This window comes from Epinephelus fuscoguttatus, linkage group LG20, assembly GCF_011397635.1.
Source record: "Epinephelus fuscoguttatus linkage group LG20, E.fuscoguttatus.final_Chr_v1".
Lineage (NCBI taxonomy): Eukaryota > Metazoa > Chordata > Actinopteri > Perciformes > Serranidae > Epinephelus > Epinephelus fuscoguttatus.
Genome location: NC_064771.1, coordinates 19,438,561 through 19,457,039, shown reverse-complemented (window position 1 = coordinate 19,457,039; position 18,479 = coordinate 19,438,561). Strand labels below are relative to the sequence as shown.

General features: G+C 40.5%; 2 protein-coding genes across 3 annotated transcripts; both read right to left on the bottom strand.

Moving 5' to 3' along the window:
* Positions 1 to 1,334: 1,334 nt before the first annotated feature.
* On the bottom strand, positions 1,335 to 6,810 carry atxn7l3b (ataxin 7 like 3b). The gene is made up of 9 exons (XM_049563585.1): positions 6,670 to 6,810; positions 6,139 to 6,187; positions 5,893 to 6,017; positions 5,685 to 5,817; positions 5,068 to 5,239; positions 4,503 to 4,603; positions 4,365 to 4,387; positions 4,142 to 4,187; positions 1,335 to 2,357 (listed from the first exon to the last, which is right to left on the bottom strand). Exons 3-9 carry the CDS (start codon positions 5,941 to 5,943, stop codon positions 2,278 to 2,280), a joined length of 606 nt encoding a protein of 201 aa, XP_049419542.1. The 5' UTR covers positions 5,944 to 6,017; positions 6,139 to 6,187; positions 6,670 to 6,810; the 3' UTR covers positions 1,335 to 2,277.
* Positions 6,811 to 6,958: 148 nt separating this feature from the next.
* Positions 6,959 to 18,440, bottom strand: LOC125880826 (upstream-binding factor 1-like protein 1). 2 transcript variants are annotated; one of them, XM_049563583.1, is made up of 16 exons: positions 18,083 to 18,440; positions 17,752 to 17,927; positions 16,147 to 16,224; positions 15,699 to 15,854; positions 15,549 to 15,613; positions 15,374 to 15,452; positions 15,154 to 15,206; positions 11,933 to 12,074; positions 11,779 to 11,820; positions 11,628 to 11,696; positions 11,356 to 11,408; positions 11,071 to 11,260; positions 10,929 to 10,976; positions 10,743 to 10,823; positions 9,224 to 9,298; positions 6,959 to 9,140 (listed from the first exon to the last, which is right to left on the bottom strand). In XM_049563583.1, exons 1-16 carry the CDS (start codon positions 18,114 to 18,116, stop codon positions 9,087 to 9,089), a joined length of 1,395 nt encoding a protein of 464 aa, XP_049419540.1. In that variant the 5' UTR covers positions 18,117 to 18,440; the 3' UTR covers positions 6,959 to 9,086. The 2 variants fall into 2 exon arrangements, with proteins under 2 accessions (XP_049419540.1, XP_049419541.1); XM_049563584.1 differs by having other exon boundaries at positions 15,154 to 15,203.
* Between the last annotated feature and the right edge of the window lie 39 nt (positions 18,441 to 18,479).

The window sequence follows — 18,479 nt, the reverse complement described above, 5'->3', positions numbered from 1 at the left end:
CCAGAACAAGCTGGGGGGACTACATATCTTTGTCCCTGGGGTCCCCCAGGAGGAGCTGGAAAGCTCTGCTGGGAAGAGGGATGTCTGGGATGCTTTGCTTGGCCTGCTGCCCCTGCGACCTGGCCTCGAATAAGCGGATGAAAATGGATGGATGGATACTACTTTCTGGTTGTTTATAGTGATGCAGTATTTTACTGTCGTAGCTGGTTGAGGTGGAGCTAGTTTTAATCAACAGTGGCAGATCTTTTATCACATTCAAGTGTTGGCATCAAAAATATAGGCCTACTTAAGGTACCAATTGGAAAAGTACCCTGAATGCCCCATTTCAGAATAATCATATTAGATTACAATTAGCCTCATGCATCATTGTGTAAGTCTTACTTTAACGTTGCAGCTCATAAAGGTGGAGCTAATTTTAACTTCTTTGTAAGCAACTGAACAAGATACTGTAGCTTAAATCTATAAAAACACATAACTGACTTGTTGATCGTATTTTGTGACAATGATTTGTAAAGTAACTACAGCTGTCAGATATACGTAATGGAGTCAAAGTACAGTATCTTGTATCTATCTGTGTACTTTCATTACTGACCTTAACTGCTTTTTGTTCGGTTTGGGCGTGGGAGCTAGAGATTAAAAAAGTCTGAACTCATATTTTGGACGATTCACTTTCACCTCTGACCACTAATTTCATCACATGTAGCTGTTCAAGGATCGGTTGTCAAATTTACAAGCATATCTCAAATCATTCAATATTACTGTATAAATCATACATATGAAAGCCCTGAAAGGCAGGGTAAAATAAATAAATAAATAAATAAATAAATAAAAGAATCCAGGCCATGTTGGCCAAGTTCATCACATGACATCCTGTGTGGGAGATTTTATCTTGTATGTACCAGATTTTATATCCTATGTAGGAGGTACATTTAGATTTTGGCTGTCATGGCCCTTTTTTTTTTTTTACCTTGCCTTTCAGGGCTTCTGTACATATGAAATGTAGATGCATTTTTTTTCCTGAGGCCTGCATTAACACACATATGTATCAGAGCCCAGATGTCAGTGTTTAAGAGGAGCACTTGAAGGCAGCACACTTGGCTCCCCTGGCAGTTATCAGTTGTGGGAACTCAGTGCAGAACACTTTGTGCTTAGTGTGTCTCAGTTTCCTATGAATAAGATCCATAACGTCACATCACAGTAATAATTTTCACAGAGCAAAACGTCATGTCTCATATGATGGGTGTATTAAAATAATCAAAACTGGAACATCTTTATATTTCTTCATTTGATCGACAGCATCCCCTGTTGGCCATTCAGTCTTGAGCATGGTTACTATGAAAACCCCTTTCAGTCCTCAGTTAACACGAGACGTAACGACAGGTAACAAATCATTTATTATGCTAGACAGATGAAACAAACTGAGCCATGATAGCAGCAATTCAACTATTGGAATATTTACACTATCACATCACACCAAAGATATATGTAACCCTTTACAATGTAAACACATTATACAAAGACATTTTTGAACGCTAGAAAACAAGCCGACCTATCCACCAAAAAAATGAAACAAAAACAAACCTGCTTTCTGCAGCAAATACCTGCTTGTACAATTAGGGCTTCATTTACTGAACATGTTTAAAACAAATCTCCACAGGTGAATGACAAACTGAGAGGTACGTGTCTCTCAAACACTGTATCGTGATTCAACTATGAGCCTGACGGTGAATGTGAAAATAAAAGACGAACCATTAGTAATGATTGTCTTTGACATTATTTTTCAAAGAATGAGATTTCAAAAGGTGAGGAAATAGAAGTACACCTAATGCCTAATCATTTCTGTATTTAAAAACAAAACGACATACTGTATGTGCACGCGTCCGCTCCTCACATAGCCGCCTCTGCTCGGCCGCTGAGCGAGGGACACCAGACTCTACCTCTGTGCAGTGAAATCCTTTACAGTGAACTTCATTATTTTGGACTCCAGCAAAAAACTTCTGATACAAAATTAACGAAAAACAAAATTAAATGACTGTTAGTACGATGATTTTGTGATAACGAAAAAAAAAAAAAATCTGTCAAGTATACAGTGGGAGGTCTGAACTGCTTCTGCAGAGCAGCAAACGCCATGAATGTCACCTATAACATCGACGTCCATTGATTTCACAACATAAAGAACCAAGGGTGAAGTGTTATTGGTCTTCCCGTGTGTGTGCGCTCGTCTGTGTGTGTGTGCACACACCATGGTAAGAGAATGTGTGTTTGTGGCCAAGTGTGTCATTGAGGGAATGCCTCATCTTTCATCAGCATGCGCGGACTCTCCTGGTTGTCCATGCGACGTCTAGGGCCCATCATGCCTGTGGGAAAAAACAGGAGGCTGCAGGTCATTCCTTCACTCATACCAGATACCGACAGTAATTTAAAGGGACAGTTCACCCCAAAGTCAAAAATGTATATTTTTCTTCTTACCAGTAGTGCTATTTATCAGTCTAGATTGTTTTGGTGTGAGTTGCCGAGTGTTGGAGATATCAGCTGTAGAGATGTCTGCCTTCTCTTGAATATAATGGAACTAGATGGCACTCAGCTTGTGGTGCTCAAAGTGCAAAAACCCCCCTGAAAAGTTACTTAAAGAGATATGTTGCTGATTTTCAACCAGCTTTGTATCATAACAATATGGATAGTAAGTATAAATGAACTGTGTTAAACTTCCCTCCAACTTGCCAGCACCCAGATCTCCCTGCTCAACTTGCTACAGGGGCTGATGCTCGAACCACAAATCGTACTTCCTCAAACTTGTATGCCCGCCACCACGGAGACACAGAGTACAGAAGTGGATCCCTCTGTCTCTCTTTCAAACTCAGATCAAACTGTAAAACCAGGCAGTGCTGATGAAATATAAAACAAGATTCTGTTCCTGTATTGGCTGTTTTTCCATCTAAAATGTCTTCAGAAACATATTTTAGTGCACTGTTTGGCTGTAATAGGAGAATTAGTGAACAGGAAGTGAGTGCCATATTGAAAAAATAGAGGTTGAACATTCCAACTCTTCAACAGTAAAACTAAGCAGTGCTAATCAAATATGAACCAAGATACTTTTACTGCATTGCTTATTTCTCACCTATAATGTTTTCAGAAACATATTTTAGTTAAATGTTTAACTGCATAATGAGATTGTTTGTTACCAGCCGGCCACCATATTGATTTTCCAACAAGTTACTTGCATTACATCATCCACCAGCGGGAGCGTTTATTGATCCAGTGTGGTGCAGTGTAATCATTTTTATAATGAAATAACACGTTTCCGGCAGTGAAATAATTCTTTAAGATAATCCACAGACCTTGTTGTGAGCAGTTTCATGCTATTTTCTTACTACCGAACTGTACCCAAAAAACATATCACTGCGCAGAAGGAAGCGTGCATCTATTCATTGACGAGAGGCTCGTGCTCATTACAGCATGAGATGTAAATATTAATGACATCCTCCTCAGCTGAGCTGTAACGTTAGCTAGCTCAGAGGGGCTAGGTGAGCTAGCAGTAGATGCGTGCCTCTCTGCAGTGATACAATTGGTTGGCATAGTGCTGTATAAAGAAAATAGTTCCTACATGAAACTGCTCACAACAAGGTCTGTGGATTATCTTGAGTAACCAGGTCATGATTTCTGGGAAGAGACATTGCTGTTGAGTTTTTCAAATGTATTTTTTGGGCACTTCGAGCACCACAAGCTGAGTGCCATCTAGTTCCATTATATTGGAGAGAAGGCAGACATCTCTACAGCTGATATCTCCAACACTCTGCAACTCACACCAAAACAATCTTGACTGATAAACGGCACTACAGGTAAGAGGAGGATTATGTATTTTAGATTGGGGGGTGAACTGTCCCTTTAAATAAGTATTTGTTTAATGTCATTATTTCTCTGAACAATGCTGACACGATGGAGGCATCGCCAAGAGACAGATTCAAAACAATACTGACAGGAATAAACCAAGTCCCTCATTAAGGCATTAATTTACTGTTTCACTTGATTACTCCAACTTCAAAAAATTAAAGCATAATTCTGCATTTAGCAAGAGTGCATGAGTACTCAGTGTAGAATCTGCAGACATCGAGAAGTAGTTCAAGGTTTGATTTCCACTTACTGCTCTTATGCTTGAATGATTTGGATCTTCTGGGTGAGTTTGGATTCTGAGTCGGAAAAAGAAAAATATCAAGATTGAGCTGACAAATCAAGAATAATAAGTAAGTAAATAAGTAATAAGTAAATATTCATGCGTTTATCTAAATTAGTTAATGTTGTGAATAATAAAACAGTGTAATGCTCCATGAGATTGTTGCATTAATAATAAGGGAAAATAAAAGCACCTTATCAGATTTCCTTTTCTTGGCTGTAAAAGAAAGACAATACATTTTAGATTTAAATATCAAAACATTAGACAATCACATTGACAATCAGCCCTCAGTGTAACTACAAACAGAGGTGAAAAGTAGCACCAGCATCACCTTTCTTTTCTGCCCCGTAAGACCAGTCATTATCGTTGACGTCGTCGTTATCCTCTTGGTCGCTCTCTGACTTGTTGTTGGTGTTGTTACCGGTGACTATTCTGTAAAAGAGAGAAGAATAAAGCATGACACACACAATGACTCAGCATTACTCACTGCAAACAGTCCCATTATAAAACAAATACGGTCTGACCCGAAACCATTTTATAATGTTTCGCATCGTTCTGTTTGCTGAAACATACAGAGAGGGCGCATTAATCCTTCACTGTGTGAAGATAGAAAGTGTGATGACATGAATATGGTACATGTGCACTATCATATCTTAAGTTTCATGCTCATAAGGGAAGGCTGAATTTCACTGAGGCTACAGGACAAAGGAAGAGGTGTGTAGGTATTATGATATTGTCCTGTATTTACCACTGTCATTTACTGATATTGTGCCTCTTTACAATTTTAATTTGTGTCCTGCTTTCTTTTAACTGTAAAGCACTTTGGTTGACTCCATTTGTTTTCTATATTTGTGCTATGTCACTAAACTTGATTTGATTCGATTCTACTCTCATACCTGCGGTTGGCGATGCGGCTGCTGTTGCGTCCCATCCCCAGGCATTTCTCCAGATGCGGGGCGAAGCGTGAGGCGGCAATGCTTCGGCTGCAGTTGGGACACACACACTCTTTGTTTTTCCACTGGTTGTACACCTGGCCGAACACATCCAATCCTGGCTGGTCCACAATTTCTGGAAATTCAAGGCAAGACATAAACAGCTCTCCTTTGTGATAAAGTTACATGGAACTCAAACAAGAATAAGAATTTTTTTGTGTCATTAAAGGTGTGCTACGTAGGAGTGTGTAGAACTACGGTGGCCGGCGTGAAAACACAAATGGCCCCATCTAGAGCCAGTGTTTGATTTGTCCGTTCTGGGCTACTGTAGAATAACATGGCAGACTCTGTGGAAGAGGACCCGCTCCATATGTAGATATAAATGCTTCATTTTAAGGTACCAAAAACACATTGATTTTTTTTTTTTCTTCAGGTGATTATAGCTGACACAAGTTTTAGTTATGAATATTATATATAATTTCTGCCAATAGATGCCCCTAAATCCTTCACACTGGATGTTTAATATGCACCAGAACTGCTCACTACCCTTATTTATGTCACTAAGGAGACTTAGTGCTCACCAAAGTCCCTCATGCTTTCTTGGTCCGTGTCATCCAGGAAAAAATAGCCCTGCTTGACGGCCCGGTGGACCTCGAAGCAAAGACCCAGGCATGCATCCTCCACCAGGTCAGACAGGATGTCCTGAGCTAGGCCCTGTGAAACACACACACAAGTCAGACCACTGTGTGTTTGCATCCTGTAGATGTGCATCCCCCAGCTCTACTGTACCTCCAGCTTGCTGTTGTCCAGGCTGGACATTGAAACCTCCTCCATTTTCATTTGCCAGAACTACCAGATGAGCCGACACTGCTGTGGTCATGCTGTAGCGCAGCAAGCATTGGCCAAAACAGGGGCTGCAGCAGCAGGAGGAGGCAAAGACACAGTTAGTAGCAGCACAGTGGCATTAAAACCCCCTGAGTGTAAATCAGTGCATGGGCAACGTTTGACGTGTTTGGATGTGATGCAGCTACTTACAACTGCACGTTAAACACTGCCGGGGGACTTCACTTCCCACGTTTATAACCTGCGAATAACACAAGACAGGGTAACTCAGCGTTGGTGGTGTGAGCACTGCAGACAAATAGACAAACACAACAGCCTGTGTGATGAAGGTAGCTTAGCCCAGAGCTTGGTGAGGGAAAACAAAGAGCGTGGCTATGAATAGGCTGCAGGATCTGAACATGCCAAGAGGTTACAGCTGAGGCGGTATCCTCCAGGTCAGCAGCAGCTACCAGCTAAACATGTCAAATGTAACACACGAGGCAGAGCGAACAGAAACACACAAACACATTGTCTGAATGGTTTTGCTGCTGAGGAATTACATTTGACCACAGCGAGGCTCGTCCCCGGACCCAGCACCGCTGCTGCACTGCGGCTGTTTGCGCCTCTCAGCTCCCCGTGTAAACACAAAATGACTCCAAACGACGCTTCTGTCTCGTAATAAACCCTATCCACGTTAAATACAGCAATCACAGCCACGCAAATTCCCTAATTGTGTTTATTTACCTATTTCGGCAGGCATCCATCTTTACATCACAGAGATCAGACAGTAGCAATCGATCGCTACACGAGTTTCCACCACCGAGCGGCTCCTTTGCAGCACTGCCGGGGCTTTTCCCAGTCTACTCCTCATCCAGGCCAGCATGTGACTGCGTGTTACCTCGGATCATTTAGGGGTTAAATTGGCCTTTTGTTCCGCTTTCTAGTACTCATTATAAACCACACATTTTTTAAAACTTTTTAAGTCTGGTTTGTGCCTTGTTATTTGAGCTTCACAGCATCAGGGAATCCAGGATGAATCACAGCATGTTTATTGGAAATATCTCTTTTCTGGGATTCACAAACAACAACATAAAAGAACAATGCTTGCCTCAGTATATTCTTTTGTTTTTTTCCCCCCACACAATTATAACAAAAACAACTAATTCTGACAACATCGAACTTAAATAAGACAATCAGAAAGTAAACCCTGGTCGTGCTTTCTCTCTAAAATAATATCCATACTTGTCATTATTTAAAAGTAGAGGTAGAAGTAAAATTAGCTCAGCAATAGTACAATCAGTGTCATAATTTCTACACTAATTAGATGTTATTTGTTGTGGTTAAGGTCAGATTAAAGGAGCCGTGTGTGGGATTTAGTGGCACCTAGTGGTGAGGATTGCAAATTGCAACCAGCTGAAATTCAAAATTTGTTCAGTGTTCCTTCTTCAAGAGGTTTTTATGGAGGCTGAAAAATCCGCAGAGGTCTCTTCCTCTTCAAAACAAACACTCAAGGTTAGTTAAGTTAGTAAAAACACTGACTACAGCAGTTTAACGCCACATATCAGCATTTCTTCTAAGCTGTTCGGCTTGTTGCAGATGCGCTGCTAGCCCAGCACCTGCTTATGTGTGCTCACCTTTTTTTCAGTAGCTGAATTTTGTTGTGGTGAGGGTCAGATTAAAGGAGCAGTGTGTAGGATTTAGTGACATCTAGTGGTGAGGATTGCGAATTGCAACCAGCTGAAATTTCTCCTGGTTAAAATTCCTTCAGTGTTCATTGTCTAGGGTTGGGGTTTTTTTTACTGGGAGCCTAAATATCTGCAGAGGTCTCTTCCTCTTCTAAACAAATGGATCAGGGGCCTCATTTATAAACATTGCCGCTTCCCACACAAAAGTTATGATCTATAATAACAGACTTGATGGGAGAAACTTTAACCCATGCTTACGAACATTTTGGAGATGGGAAATCAGTAATGTAGATGGTGAGTTGGAAGGCTGATTGTAGAAACTGTTGAGTAATTTTTGGCGCATGCCATTTTTGGCTCTTGTCTGTACGTACATTTTTAGTATAAATCCTTCGCACTTTTATAAATGACCCCTGGTTATTTAAATGAGTAAAAACACTCACTAAAGCAGTTTCACGCTACAAATCAGTGTTTCTTCAGTGCAGACATGCCACTAGCCCAGCACCTGCTAATCTGTGCTCACCTTTTATCACTGATAAATTAAGATCCATACATTCAGGAGGTTTTACCTGGAAACCGACCTATCCGCAGAGGTCTCTTCCTTTCCACAACAAACTGACTCAGGGATTTAAACCACAAAAAACACTGAATAAAAGTTTCACATTGAAAATCGGTCCATTTCCGACGCTGTTCGGCTTGTCACAGAGGGGCTGCTAACTACAGTGTGAAAACGCTAATGGCCCTCTCTAGAGCCAGTGTTGGTTTGTCCATTCTTGGCTACTGTAGAAACATGGTGGTACAACATGGCGGACTCTGTGGACAAGGACCTGCTCCCTATGTAGATATAAATGGCTCATTCCGTGGTAATGCAAACATGACGATTCTTATTTTTGGGTAAACAAAAACAACAAAGGGCCACAGGCTGGACTTGAACCCGGTCCGCTGTGGCAACAGCCTTGTATACATGGGGTGCCTGCTCTACCACTAAGCCACCGACACCCCAAACAAAAACATACTTATATTGTACTTCTGCAAATATATCCCCTTAAATCCTACACACTGGACCTTTAAAGTACTTGAGGGCAAAATTAGGCTGCTAGGCCCCTAATACGCTCCCACTTTTACCACCATATCTGTGTGAATCGTAAACAGTTTTCAAAAGTAGGTTAAGTTTACTCTGTGGTAGTTTAAACTTATTAGAGGATATGCAGCATGTAAACACAACAGAAGATGACATAACACGTGTTAAAACTGGGGTCCTCAGGCACTTTGTAATCTTGATGATGGCACAATGTGCAACAGCACTGGTGATAGAAACCTTCCAGGCAACATGGCCACCGAACAATGTGGCATTAAAGTCAGTCACCAGAGCAACTGTCCATCATCTCAGATGTGATCCAGTGTACAGAGCATTAGGAAGTTGGAAGAGTCCAGCTCTGGATTTGATGTGTGGTGAACTGTGGTCCATCTCATCATCATCTAATACACCTTAAACATGATGACATCGTCATCGTCTTCCTCCAGCTCCTGGATCTGTGGATCAACAGTTCATATTTATTACACCCAGAGTTGCAAAATTAAATACAAAACTACAAAATATATTTTAGAGTTCAAACCTCAAATTTGGTAAAATCCTCCTCTTCATCACTGCTGCTGCTGCTGATGTACTCAATGTCTTCATCCTCTGAATCCTGCGGGACAAACAATGTGTTCTGAATATAGAGCTTTTTGAATCTGAGTGCAGTGTATAAAACTTTTTTATTCTATGAATTATATCATATTATTCCCAATTATTATTCTTTCTGGACATAAATTACACAATTAACCAAAACTATTGCTGCGTTCTGAATCGAAAAAGTATGCAATTCAGAACGCAGCCAATGAGATGTCATCTGCGTGCAACTCAGTCAATGTGACCAATCTTATGCTGTACTGAAGACTGTGGGCCAGAATATCCAGAAAAGCAAACACACCAATCAGCATTAATCTAGTGAAATTATGCATGAGTCGTAAGTAAACCTCATGAATAATTTCAGATGAAGTAAATTTACTTTAAACTTTACTATAACCCCTGGATGCCACCGAGCGTGGCTGCGACGTGTTCTGGCTGTGACGAGGGCGCCTGAGCTGATCTCAGCCACTCTATACACTCTATGGTTTCAAAACTCATACACACTGTCACGCTGTGAACTGGCTCGTATAGGGTCAGCATTTATGCCATGTAACCTGGGGCCAGACCCAGCTGAACTTTAAGTGATCAGTTAAATCATATAACAAATTCTAAAACACACGGGGAGCCAGTGATGAGAAACCAGGATAAGGATGATGTGATGTCGTCTGTTGTCGGCTGCGACACTCTGAACTAGCTGGAGGAGGGACAGTGACTTGGTTGATGCCAGAGAGGAGGGAGTTACCGTAATCAAGTCTGGAAAAAATTTGTGTGATGTGTACAATTTGACTCTGGAGATGGTTCTCATTTGCAGGAAGCAGGATTGGACAACTTTATTGATACGTGGATGGACGGTTAGGACAGAGTCAAATATTAGTCCCAGATTTCTGGCGGTAGGCTTTACAGGCTCTGGTGGCACGGTTTTGTTTTATTCTTTCTTTTGCTTGCACTCTACTGGCCACGCTCAGCAGTCAGACAGGAGTCACGTTACAAACCAATCACAGCTGACAGATCTTTCCTTTCTTCTGTAAATATTCGGTCTGATAAATACAGAAAAGTTGATCATGTTAGTACAGGGCTACCCAGAGCTTTACATCTGTCCCACAGACGATAGGCCTACACACTTATAAACAGCGCCTGGAAGATGATCAGCTGTGCTCTCAGGACCTCAGGTAAACAGGCTATACAACGCTTGTTGAGGTTGCTTAGCAGGCAGCTCGCTTACGTGCGCTTGTAGATAAAATATGGGCCTATATTAAGAAAAGTTCATTAGTACGGTTTTTGCTCCTAGTGTGATGTGACACATGGCAGAGGACGGAACAAAAACAGAGTCGTAGCCAGAGCGTGCTGCAGTTGTGCCTGGTAGAACCAGGCTTAAGACAGCCTGTACTATCAGAGAGTTTTGCACTATAGTCATGAAGAGCAATTTATTACTTCATGTTTGTTGTATCAACACTTCTACTTACTGATGGTCTGTGCACAGCAACACGTGCTCCTTCTCTGTCATCATCATCTTCTGTTGGTTTGACATCAAGGAACTTCAATTTCTGCAAAGTTAAACAGACTATAAATCTTTGAAAAAAAAAAAACAAAAACGTTGAAGTATGTCGGGAAAGAAACAAATGGGTCTGTGAAGTTGTGCAAGCGCTTACACTGCTGTTATGCTTCCGATATGCTGCCTGCTCTGTTGCCGTCAGTGTCTGAAGAATGAAAAAGGGGACACATTTTAAAGGACCTTCCACTTTAAAGTTATAAAAGATGTTTAGAATTAAAAAAGGAGAGGATTCTTTATACCTTAAACCACTTCCGGAGCTCCATCTTATATTTCTGAATGTTTTTTTGTACTTCCTGTTTGTAGTGCTCCTTCTCCTTATCGGAAAGGCCATGCCACAATTGGCTGACCTTGGTGAAGCGCTCCCTCGAGTTTGGGATTTTATCCTTCAGACGTTCCATCTGAGTTTGAAAGAAAACTGCATTACCGCATCTGCAAGTGAAGAAAAAAGTCACAAGTTTAGGATGTGATCGGTTTTGATTATTCTAGTTATCTGGAATAAACAAATGTTTGACTGTCATGCTCACTGAGAGGGTTTCCTGGGCTCGCCGGGAAGATCTTTTGTCCTTTTTCTTGTGCCCTGCGTATAAATGACAAAATGTATTTGTAGAAGATGTCGTTTTTTTAAGTGAGTCCACTGAGTATAAGCTGTTCCATTTATGAGGCATAGAAGAGAATGAACAACTGATGGCTAGAAAAGTGAACAAAAAGGTTCAATCAATTAAAAAAAACAGTTCTCCAAATCTGTTGGCAAACTATTCAACCAAGTGCTAAACACAGCTGTAAAATGACTTCTCACCCTCCGCATTTTAGGTGCTTTGAGGCCATTCTCATCTAAGATCTGCTGCTGCTTTTGCGCATCAAATTTCTGAGGAACATAAACAACATTGTCACACAGAGTCTGACAGCATCATCTCAACACTGCATCTGTAGTCTTGTAAGTGACTTACGTTCAGATAATCCGACAGCTGGGCTGAGTACTGTCTCTGCAACTGAAAGTTTTAAGCAAAGTGTGTTTTTCAGATTCCACTGACTTCTGCTGTAACCCAGCACACCAATCTTTAATAGCACTGTCTTTATGAAACAGTTTGTGAGTGTCGATACCTCTTTGCAGCGTGTCGTGTACTCGTCCTTCTGTTGCTCAGTCAAATCTCGCCAGCGTTGGGCCCACATGCTCACATAGTTATTTCCAGAGAACCCCGTCGTGGACGCACGTTGCTCTTTGCAGAAAAGATTATAGCCATTGCTAAAAACAAAGACACACACCCAACATGGCTTAGCTGCCAGTGAATCACCTGCTTGCATCCTTGTTAGTATAAGTTGGTTTCATCCATTTACCGAAGAATAAGACAAAAAAGGTGGTTAAAAACTATGATCAAATTAAGTGTATATATGATTCAGCTGAGTTTAAATATGGTCCGGTAAGTTTTGCTGTGTCCTCAAAGGGCTTCTTCAATCTACACCGCGTTCCAAATTATTATGCAAATTGTATTTAAGTGTCATAAAGATTAAATTTTTTGTTTTTCAATTAAACTCATGGATGGTATTGTGTCTCAGGGCTCTTTGGATCACTGAAATCAATCTCAGACACCTGTGATAATTAGTTGGCCAGGTGAGCCCAATTAAAGGAAAAACTACTGAAGAAGGATGTTCCACATTATTAAGCAGACCACCATTTTCAAGCAATATGGGAAAGAAAAGGGATCTCTCTGCTGCTGAAAAGCGTGAAATAGTTGAATGCCTTGGACAAGGTATGAAAACCTTAGATATTTTACGAAAACTTAAGCGTGATCATTGTACTATTAAAAGATTTGTGGCTGATTCAGAGCACACACGGGTTCGTGCAGTCCCCGCCCCGCAACACCCCCACCCCCACCTCTCCTGCTTGCTGTGCGCTTGGCGAAGAGGCAGACACGGTGCTCACAGACTCGGGCGTACTATAAGCGGAGCGGACTCTGCGAGGAATGTCCGCCGTCATTCGGGCTTCCATAGTCGAGCGCACTTCCATGTTGTAGTTTCCTGTAAAAATGTCCGTGAAAAATCCCTGCGGTGTGTAAAATACATGCCGAGCAATCTTTTGTGTGACACTGGTGCGCGGAGCGGAGTCTGCGGGTCGTAAAATCTGAGCTTTGCGCGCACAGGGCTTGCAGACGTCCACTTTTAGTCCAGGCGGACCTCCGCGTATGCTCGGTCTCAAAAAAAAAAAAAAAAAAAAAGAAAAGAAAAATGAAAAACGGTCCAAAACGGAGTACCGAACCGAATCGGTATTACCGAGAACCGACCCAACCCTAAATGTAACCAATAGCACCTTCACTTTACATCTCCTGAAAGGGCTTGTTTTAGTCACTGACAGGCTCAGATTGTTATTCTAGTGTCTGACAACATTATGGAAAGGATCCCTACAGAGATAGACCTTTTTGTTGAAGAGTAGGATCCTTTTCATTATCGTCTCGCCTGCAGCTGGTGCAAGATGCTGCAGTGAGACTTCTCACTGGTGCCAGGAAAAGAGACAGCAGTTCTTACCAGTGTCATTCTGTTTTATATTTGTGTATATGTTATATTGCTATATATTTGTGTGTCATTATTTTTATTTTCACAGCACTTTGGTCAACTTACATTTCTTACATAGAAAAACTTGATTTAAATTGATGTTTGTTTAACCAGAAACAGCCCCAAGATGTGTACTGCCAATCACACCAGTTAAATATCAGTCATTTTTTCTCACTGTAAAAAACCCTTCATTCAAATTTGATGGAAACAAAATAAAGCTCACACAAACTGTCTTGGTTCGTCTTTTTACTGTTTTACTTTGTTGAAATAAACCTTCATTTAAATGGAGTCTGATGGGTTTGGTGATGTCACTTTTAAGGCTGTTCCTGGTTTAAAAAAGGGGATCTTACTCTTTAACAAGAAGGTCTATCGCTGTAGGGATCCTTTCCATAAAGTTGTGAGACACTTATAATAACAATCTGAGCCTGTCAGTGGCAAAAAGTACTTTTAATGAAAACTAAGAGTGCAAAATTGCTAGGGATGCACTGAATATTCGGTAACCGAATATATTCGGCCAAATATTGCAAAAAAACACACATTTGTTATTCGGTGGAATAAGTTAAAAGCAAGGCCGAATAATAGCGGTGTTTTGATAACGCAATCAAATGGTGTGCTGTGACGGGCGGAATAAAATGTCGGTAGTGTGGCGATCCATCCGTCACAGCACTTGCGACTAAAAATAGTTTTGAGCAAACAAAATAGGCTTAAATCATTCAGCACGCTGTGCGAGCAGCCTACAGATTTCAACCACCAGCAGAAACGAAAGGCAAATCCCACCAATTGTGGGTTGAACGGGGGTCACAGACACAGACAGTGATGTATTCCTGTCAAATACGGCGGCCATCGGAGAAGTTGGTTCCAATAATATCCTCTTCTTGGTGTCATGACTGCCCAGAAGTACCTGAACAGCCGAGCCAGCCGAACACAGGTATGTGACGTGTCAGAGGAGAAACGAGCCGTTCACGGCCCACAAACCTCACCGCACTTTAGGGACTGTTCTTTACTTATGTAGGGACTTGTCAGGGGAGGAGGGTGGCTGGTTGATTCTTATTTTATTTATTTATTTTATTTTGATCCCCCCATGTTCATCACTCATTGATGCTGTTTTTGAAGTGTGAATAAGTCAATAAGTAATTTATTCCATTGAAATATCATTGATGTATTATAGAAAAGTGATTTATCTTTTCATAAATGACAAAAGGCACATCTGCCTCATTTTCGCTGTGGTATCGTGATACTATTCAGAACTGTGATACTGTCACTGGTATCGTACCATGGGTCCCAATTTTGGTACCCTGACAACACTAATCTGGAGGGGGTTCATCTGCAAAAACTAATGAAAAACTAAACAATGATATTCGGTACTCAGTATTCGGCCAAGCATTTAATAATATTCGGCTTCGGCCACAAATTTTCATTTCGGTGCATCCCTAAAAATTGCCTCAAGTGGTTACACTGCAGCCTTTTTCACTGCTGCTGGCTGAAGCCCTCTCACTCAATACAGGACCAATTTCAAAAAATGTTATCTCCATTTGTCACTGAGACACAAAAACATGGGCATTTAGGGTTCAGGTTGAAAACATCAAAGTCACCCTCTAAAAAAAAAGCTCTTTGCTTTCAGCACTTTTTGAACTGAGGGCTCAAATTCCATCTTCCTCCACTCTACACAGAGTAAATATGATAACAGTTTAAAAAGATGCAACATGTATGAACATATAGCAAAGCAAAACAACTTCAATTGAATTTACTGTCACTGTGGTGTTTGTGTATCTTACAAAGGAGGCTTGGGAGGCAGGTCACTTGCAGCTTTAGATTCCTGTTTATCCTGCTATAACACGAGAGGCCACACATCAGTTTGATGATAATTGATTAGAACCTTAACAGCAGTTTTATATAAGTGCAATCAAATGTGTGCTCTTCCAAACAACTACGAGGCTATCATATGAACTGCAATAAATGATATGAATATTTTATAATAGGTGGACAGACACTTACATCTGGAGCGTCTGCAGTGACTCTCTTCCTCTTCATATGTTTCTTGTACTTATGCTTGGGATCTTCTGTATAATGTTTACTGAAAGATAAAGAATTAGTTTGACACTAAAGTTAATCGAGCAGTCTGGGCCGAATCACGTGTTGATATGGTGCAATATGTGTGTTAATTAACAACCTGAACTCCAACATCCTTCTATTGTATTCCTCTTTAGCAACCTTAAATTTCTCCACATATTGATCCTGAAAAATGACAGATATTCAACATTCAAAATCTGAGGCCACATCCAACATCACATCAGAAGAAGTAGTATTTCACTGACTGTACCTTCTCTTCATCTGGGAGTGCCTGGTATTTTTTTAATACGCGCTTGAACAACTTTTTGCGGGACATGTTTGGGTGCTTCTCGTGAAACTTGGCCCAGTTCTCCTCATAAAAGATAGAATTTGGAGGGCCAGGTCTCTTCGGGAGCTCCGGGTGGATCTGCAGGAAAGATTACCGTTAACTCACAGCATGAAACATTTGGTGTTTTTGGACTTTAAATGTGCAAAACATCCTGATTTCTGTCTTTATCTGCGGTGCAGGTGAGCGCTCCACAGAGTGGATGCATAATCAACAAAACAATATTCATAACACTGTGCAACAGACATGTGCCAAGACTGATGAGTCATGATTGTACTGGAGGATATTTGTGTAAGACAACACAGTCACCTACATTGTTTCTTCAGAATAACACGCACTGAGTAATTTTGTATTTAATAAATGCTGTGCTTACCTTACTGTTCGGAACAGGATTGGAAACGACACCTTCAGCTTCATCGATGAGCTCTGTGAGGGTCCGAATTTTGCGCATCTGAGCAAGAACAACAAGGATTTTACACTCAACTAACAAAACTGTCTTCAAAGAATATTTTGATTTACTAAATTATTCTATGGAAGGAAATCTTTTAAATTAGCTGTCTTGTTAATTTGGAAAACCTGCCAAACTTCCCAGTAAAAAACAGTGTGCACTGTTGGTGGCATGACAAGAAAAAAAAGGACAGAAACTAACCGAATGCGGATAGAATGAGCAGGTAAGTCTTCCCATAACCGTAGGTATATATATAAAGGTAGGCAACAAATATGTGGTCCCATGCAGAGGTAGGTTTTATGTAGGAATATGGTTAATAAAGTGAGTTAGGTTAATCTACATTTTGCCAACAGTTAAGTGCAAGTTTAAGTAAAAAGAGGCAATATGAGGTTCAGTGGGAGGTTTAAAGATTTGTAACATTAGAGATATGGCCTTTCACACATTGCAGCTTGACTCATTTTGACCAAAAGATAATATAATAAGATTATAAGAATGAAATTAGATCTTTTTTTGTGGCAATGAAGACCTCACAAAGTCAAATTTAAAACTATTTATTATTTATTATAAAGGACAAATGAAATTAAATTAAAGACATTTTAAGATTTTTTTTCGAACCTGCAAACACTTCATCTGAGGATCCAGACTCAAGATCCTGCACTTCTTAAGTGTCCGTGAGCAAGACCAAGTGGAAAGGAAAATGTCCCTTCAGGGATATATATTAAAAAAAAAATTGTATCAAAATATATGGCTGCATGACACGAAAAAAAAAAAAAAAGATTATATGTAATGACCATATTGTGATTATTTTGACAGATGCTACCATTGGCATATGAGTTGCGATTTTTTTTTAGGGATGGTGAGTTTTGCATTTTGTCTTCACTGATACAGATATAAAAATGAGGATGATGTGATTTTTGCTGGATCTGTACCAAACAAGTCTGTTTCTTTACATTTGTAATATAATTTGTAGGCTGGGGCATCTGTGTAGCACCACAATGCTTCATTTGTACTGGTATATTGTGAGACATTTTACCTTTTATCAAAAAATTGCAGCTCCTGCCATTTGGATATTGCACTTGGCCAAATGTTTGATGATATTTCGATTAACTGTGCCGCCCTATCAAAATGTAAGCATCCGCTGCTGATGCAAACCTTAAAGTAATACCCTTCTAACACCTCATCCACAACTACCAATGTGCAGTCATACGTTTATTTACATTTCAAGCCTTAACTGAAATTTACTCTGTGGCAAGATAATGATTTGGTTCTTCATATTCACTTCAAGCTCAGACCCTCAAATCTGTAATATATAACATATTAGTATGGTACCAAATGAAAGGGGCTTCACTATTGTGATGATACAGGAAACTCAAAGGAGGTAATGTGGCAAAAAGGTTCAGACCTACACATCAAGACAAGCTGTTGGCATTAAGATCTGATCATCTACATGTCTATGAGAACTGGGCACCTCCATCTGCTTAAGTATATTATGTGATATGAGTGAAATTGTTTTTGTAAACTGTGACTCACCTTCTGGAAAATCTGCATCCACTTTTCTTGACATGCTTTAGGAGAGAAGGGAGGAAAAGCCACCTTATCCCAGTTGACACTCTTCAGTCCTTTGGGGTATGCAGTCATTCTCTCACGGTCAGGGATGTTGGTTTTTATAGCAGCAAGAAGCTTCTGGAGGTTTGCCTTGGTCCATTCTGTTGTCACAACACAGGGACAGAAAATACAGTCAGTCACCAGTATTAACAAAACAGACTGATAAGCATGTCACCTTGCAAAAGAAACCACGGGTACTTTTTAGTTATCTTTTAATTTAATTAATTATGGAAAGCATGTATTTAATTATACCCACCAGTCTCTTCAGACTCAGCTCCACTGCTACTCATTTTTCCGATAAACGTGTCTCCTACAACAGTCTGTTGATATGTTAGCTGGATGCAAACAGGGCAGAACTACATGTTGCTACATGTCTCTACTCCATGTGACTCCCGGAAACTCTACAAATTAGCTTGTCAGCTAACCTATGAAGCCTAGTTTCGTTAGAAAAATTAGCCAGAAACTCACTATTTTACCCTCACGGATAAATGTATTAACTGTTGTTATTGCCGTTACACTTATTAGCTGAATAAAAACACCACAAGGAGCTGCGGAGAAACACTTTCACAGGTTGTGTTTTTTAGCCGCCAAGATGCTGCGTGCTTCACTGTATATGCTAGGTGGAGCCTTGCTGATAAAGTGACCAATCAGGA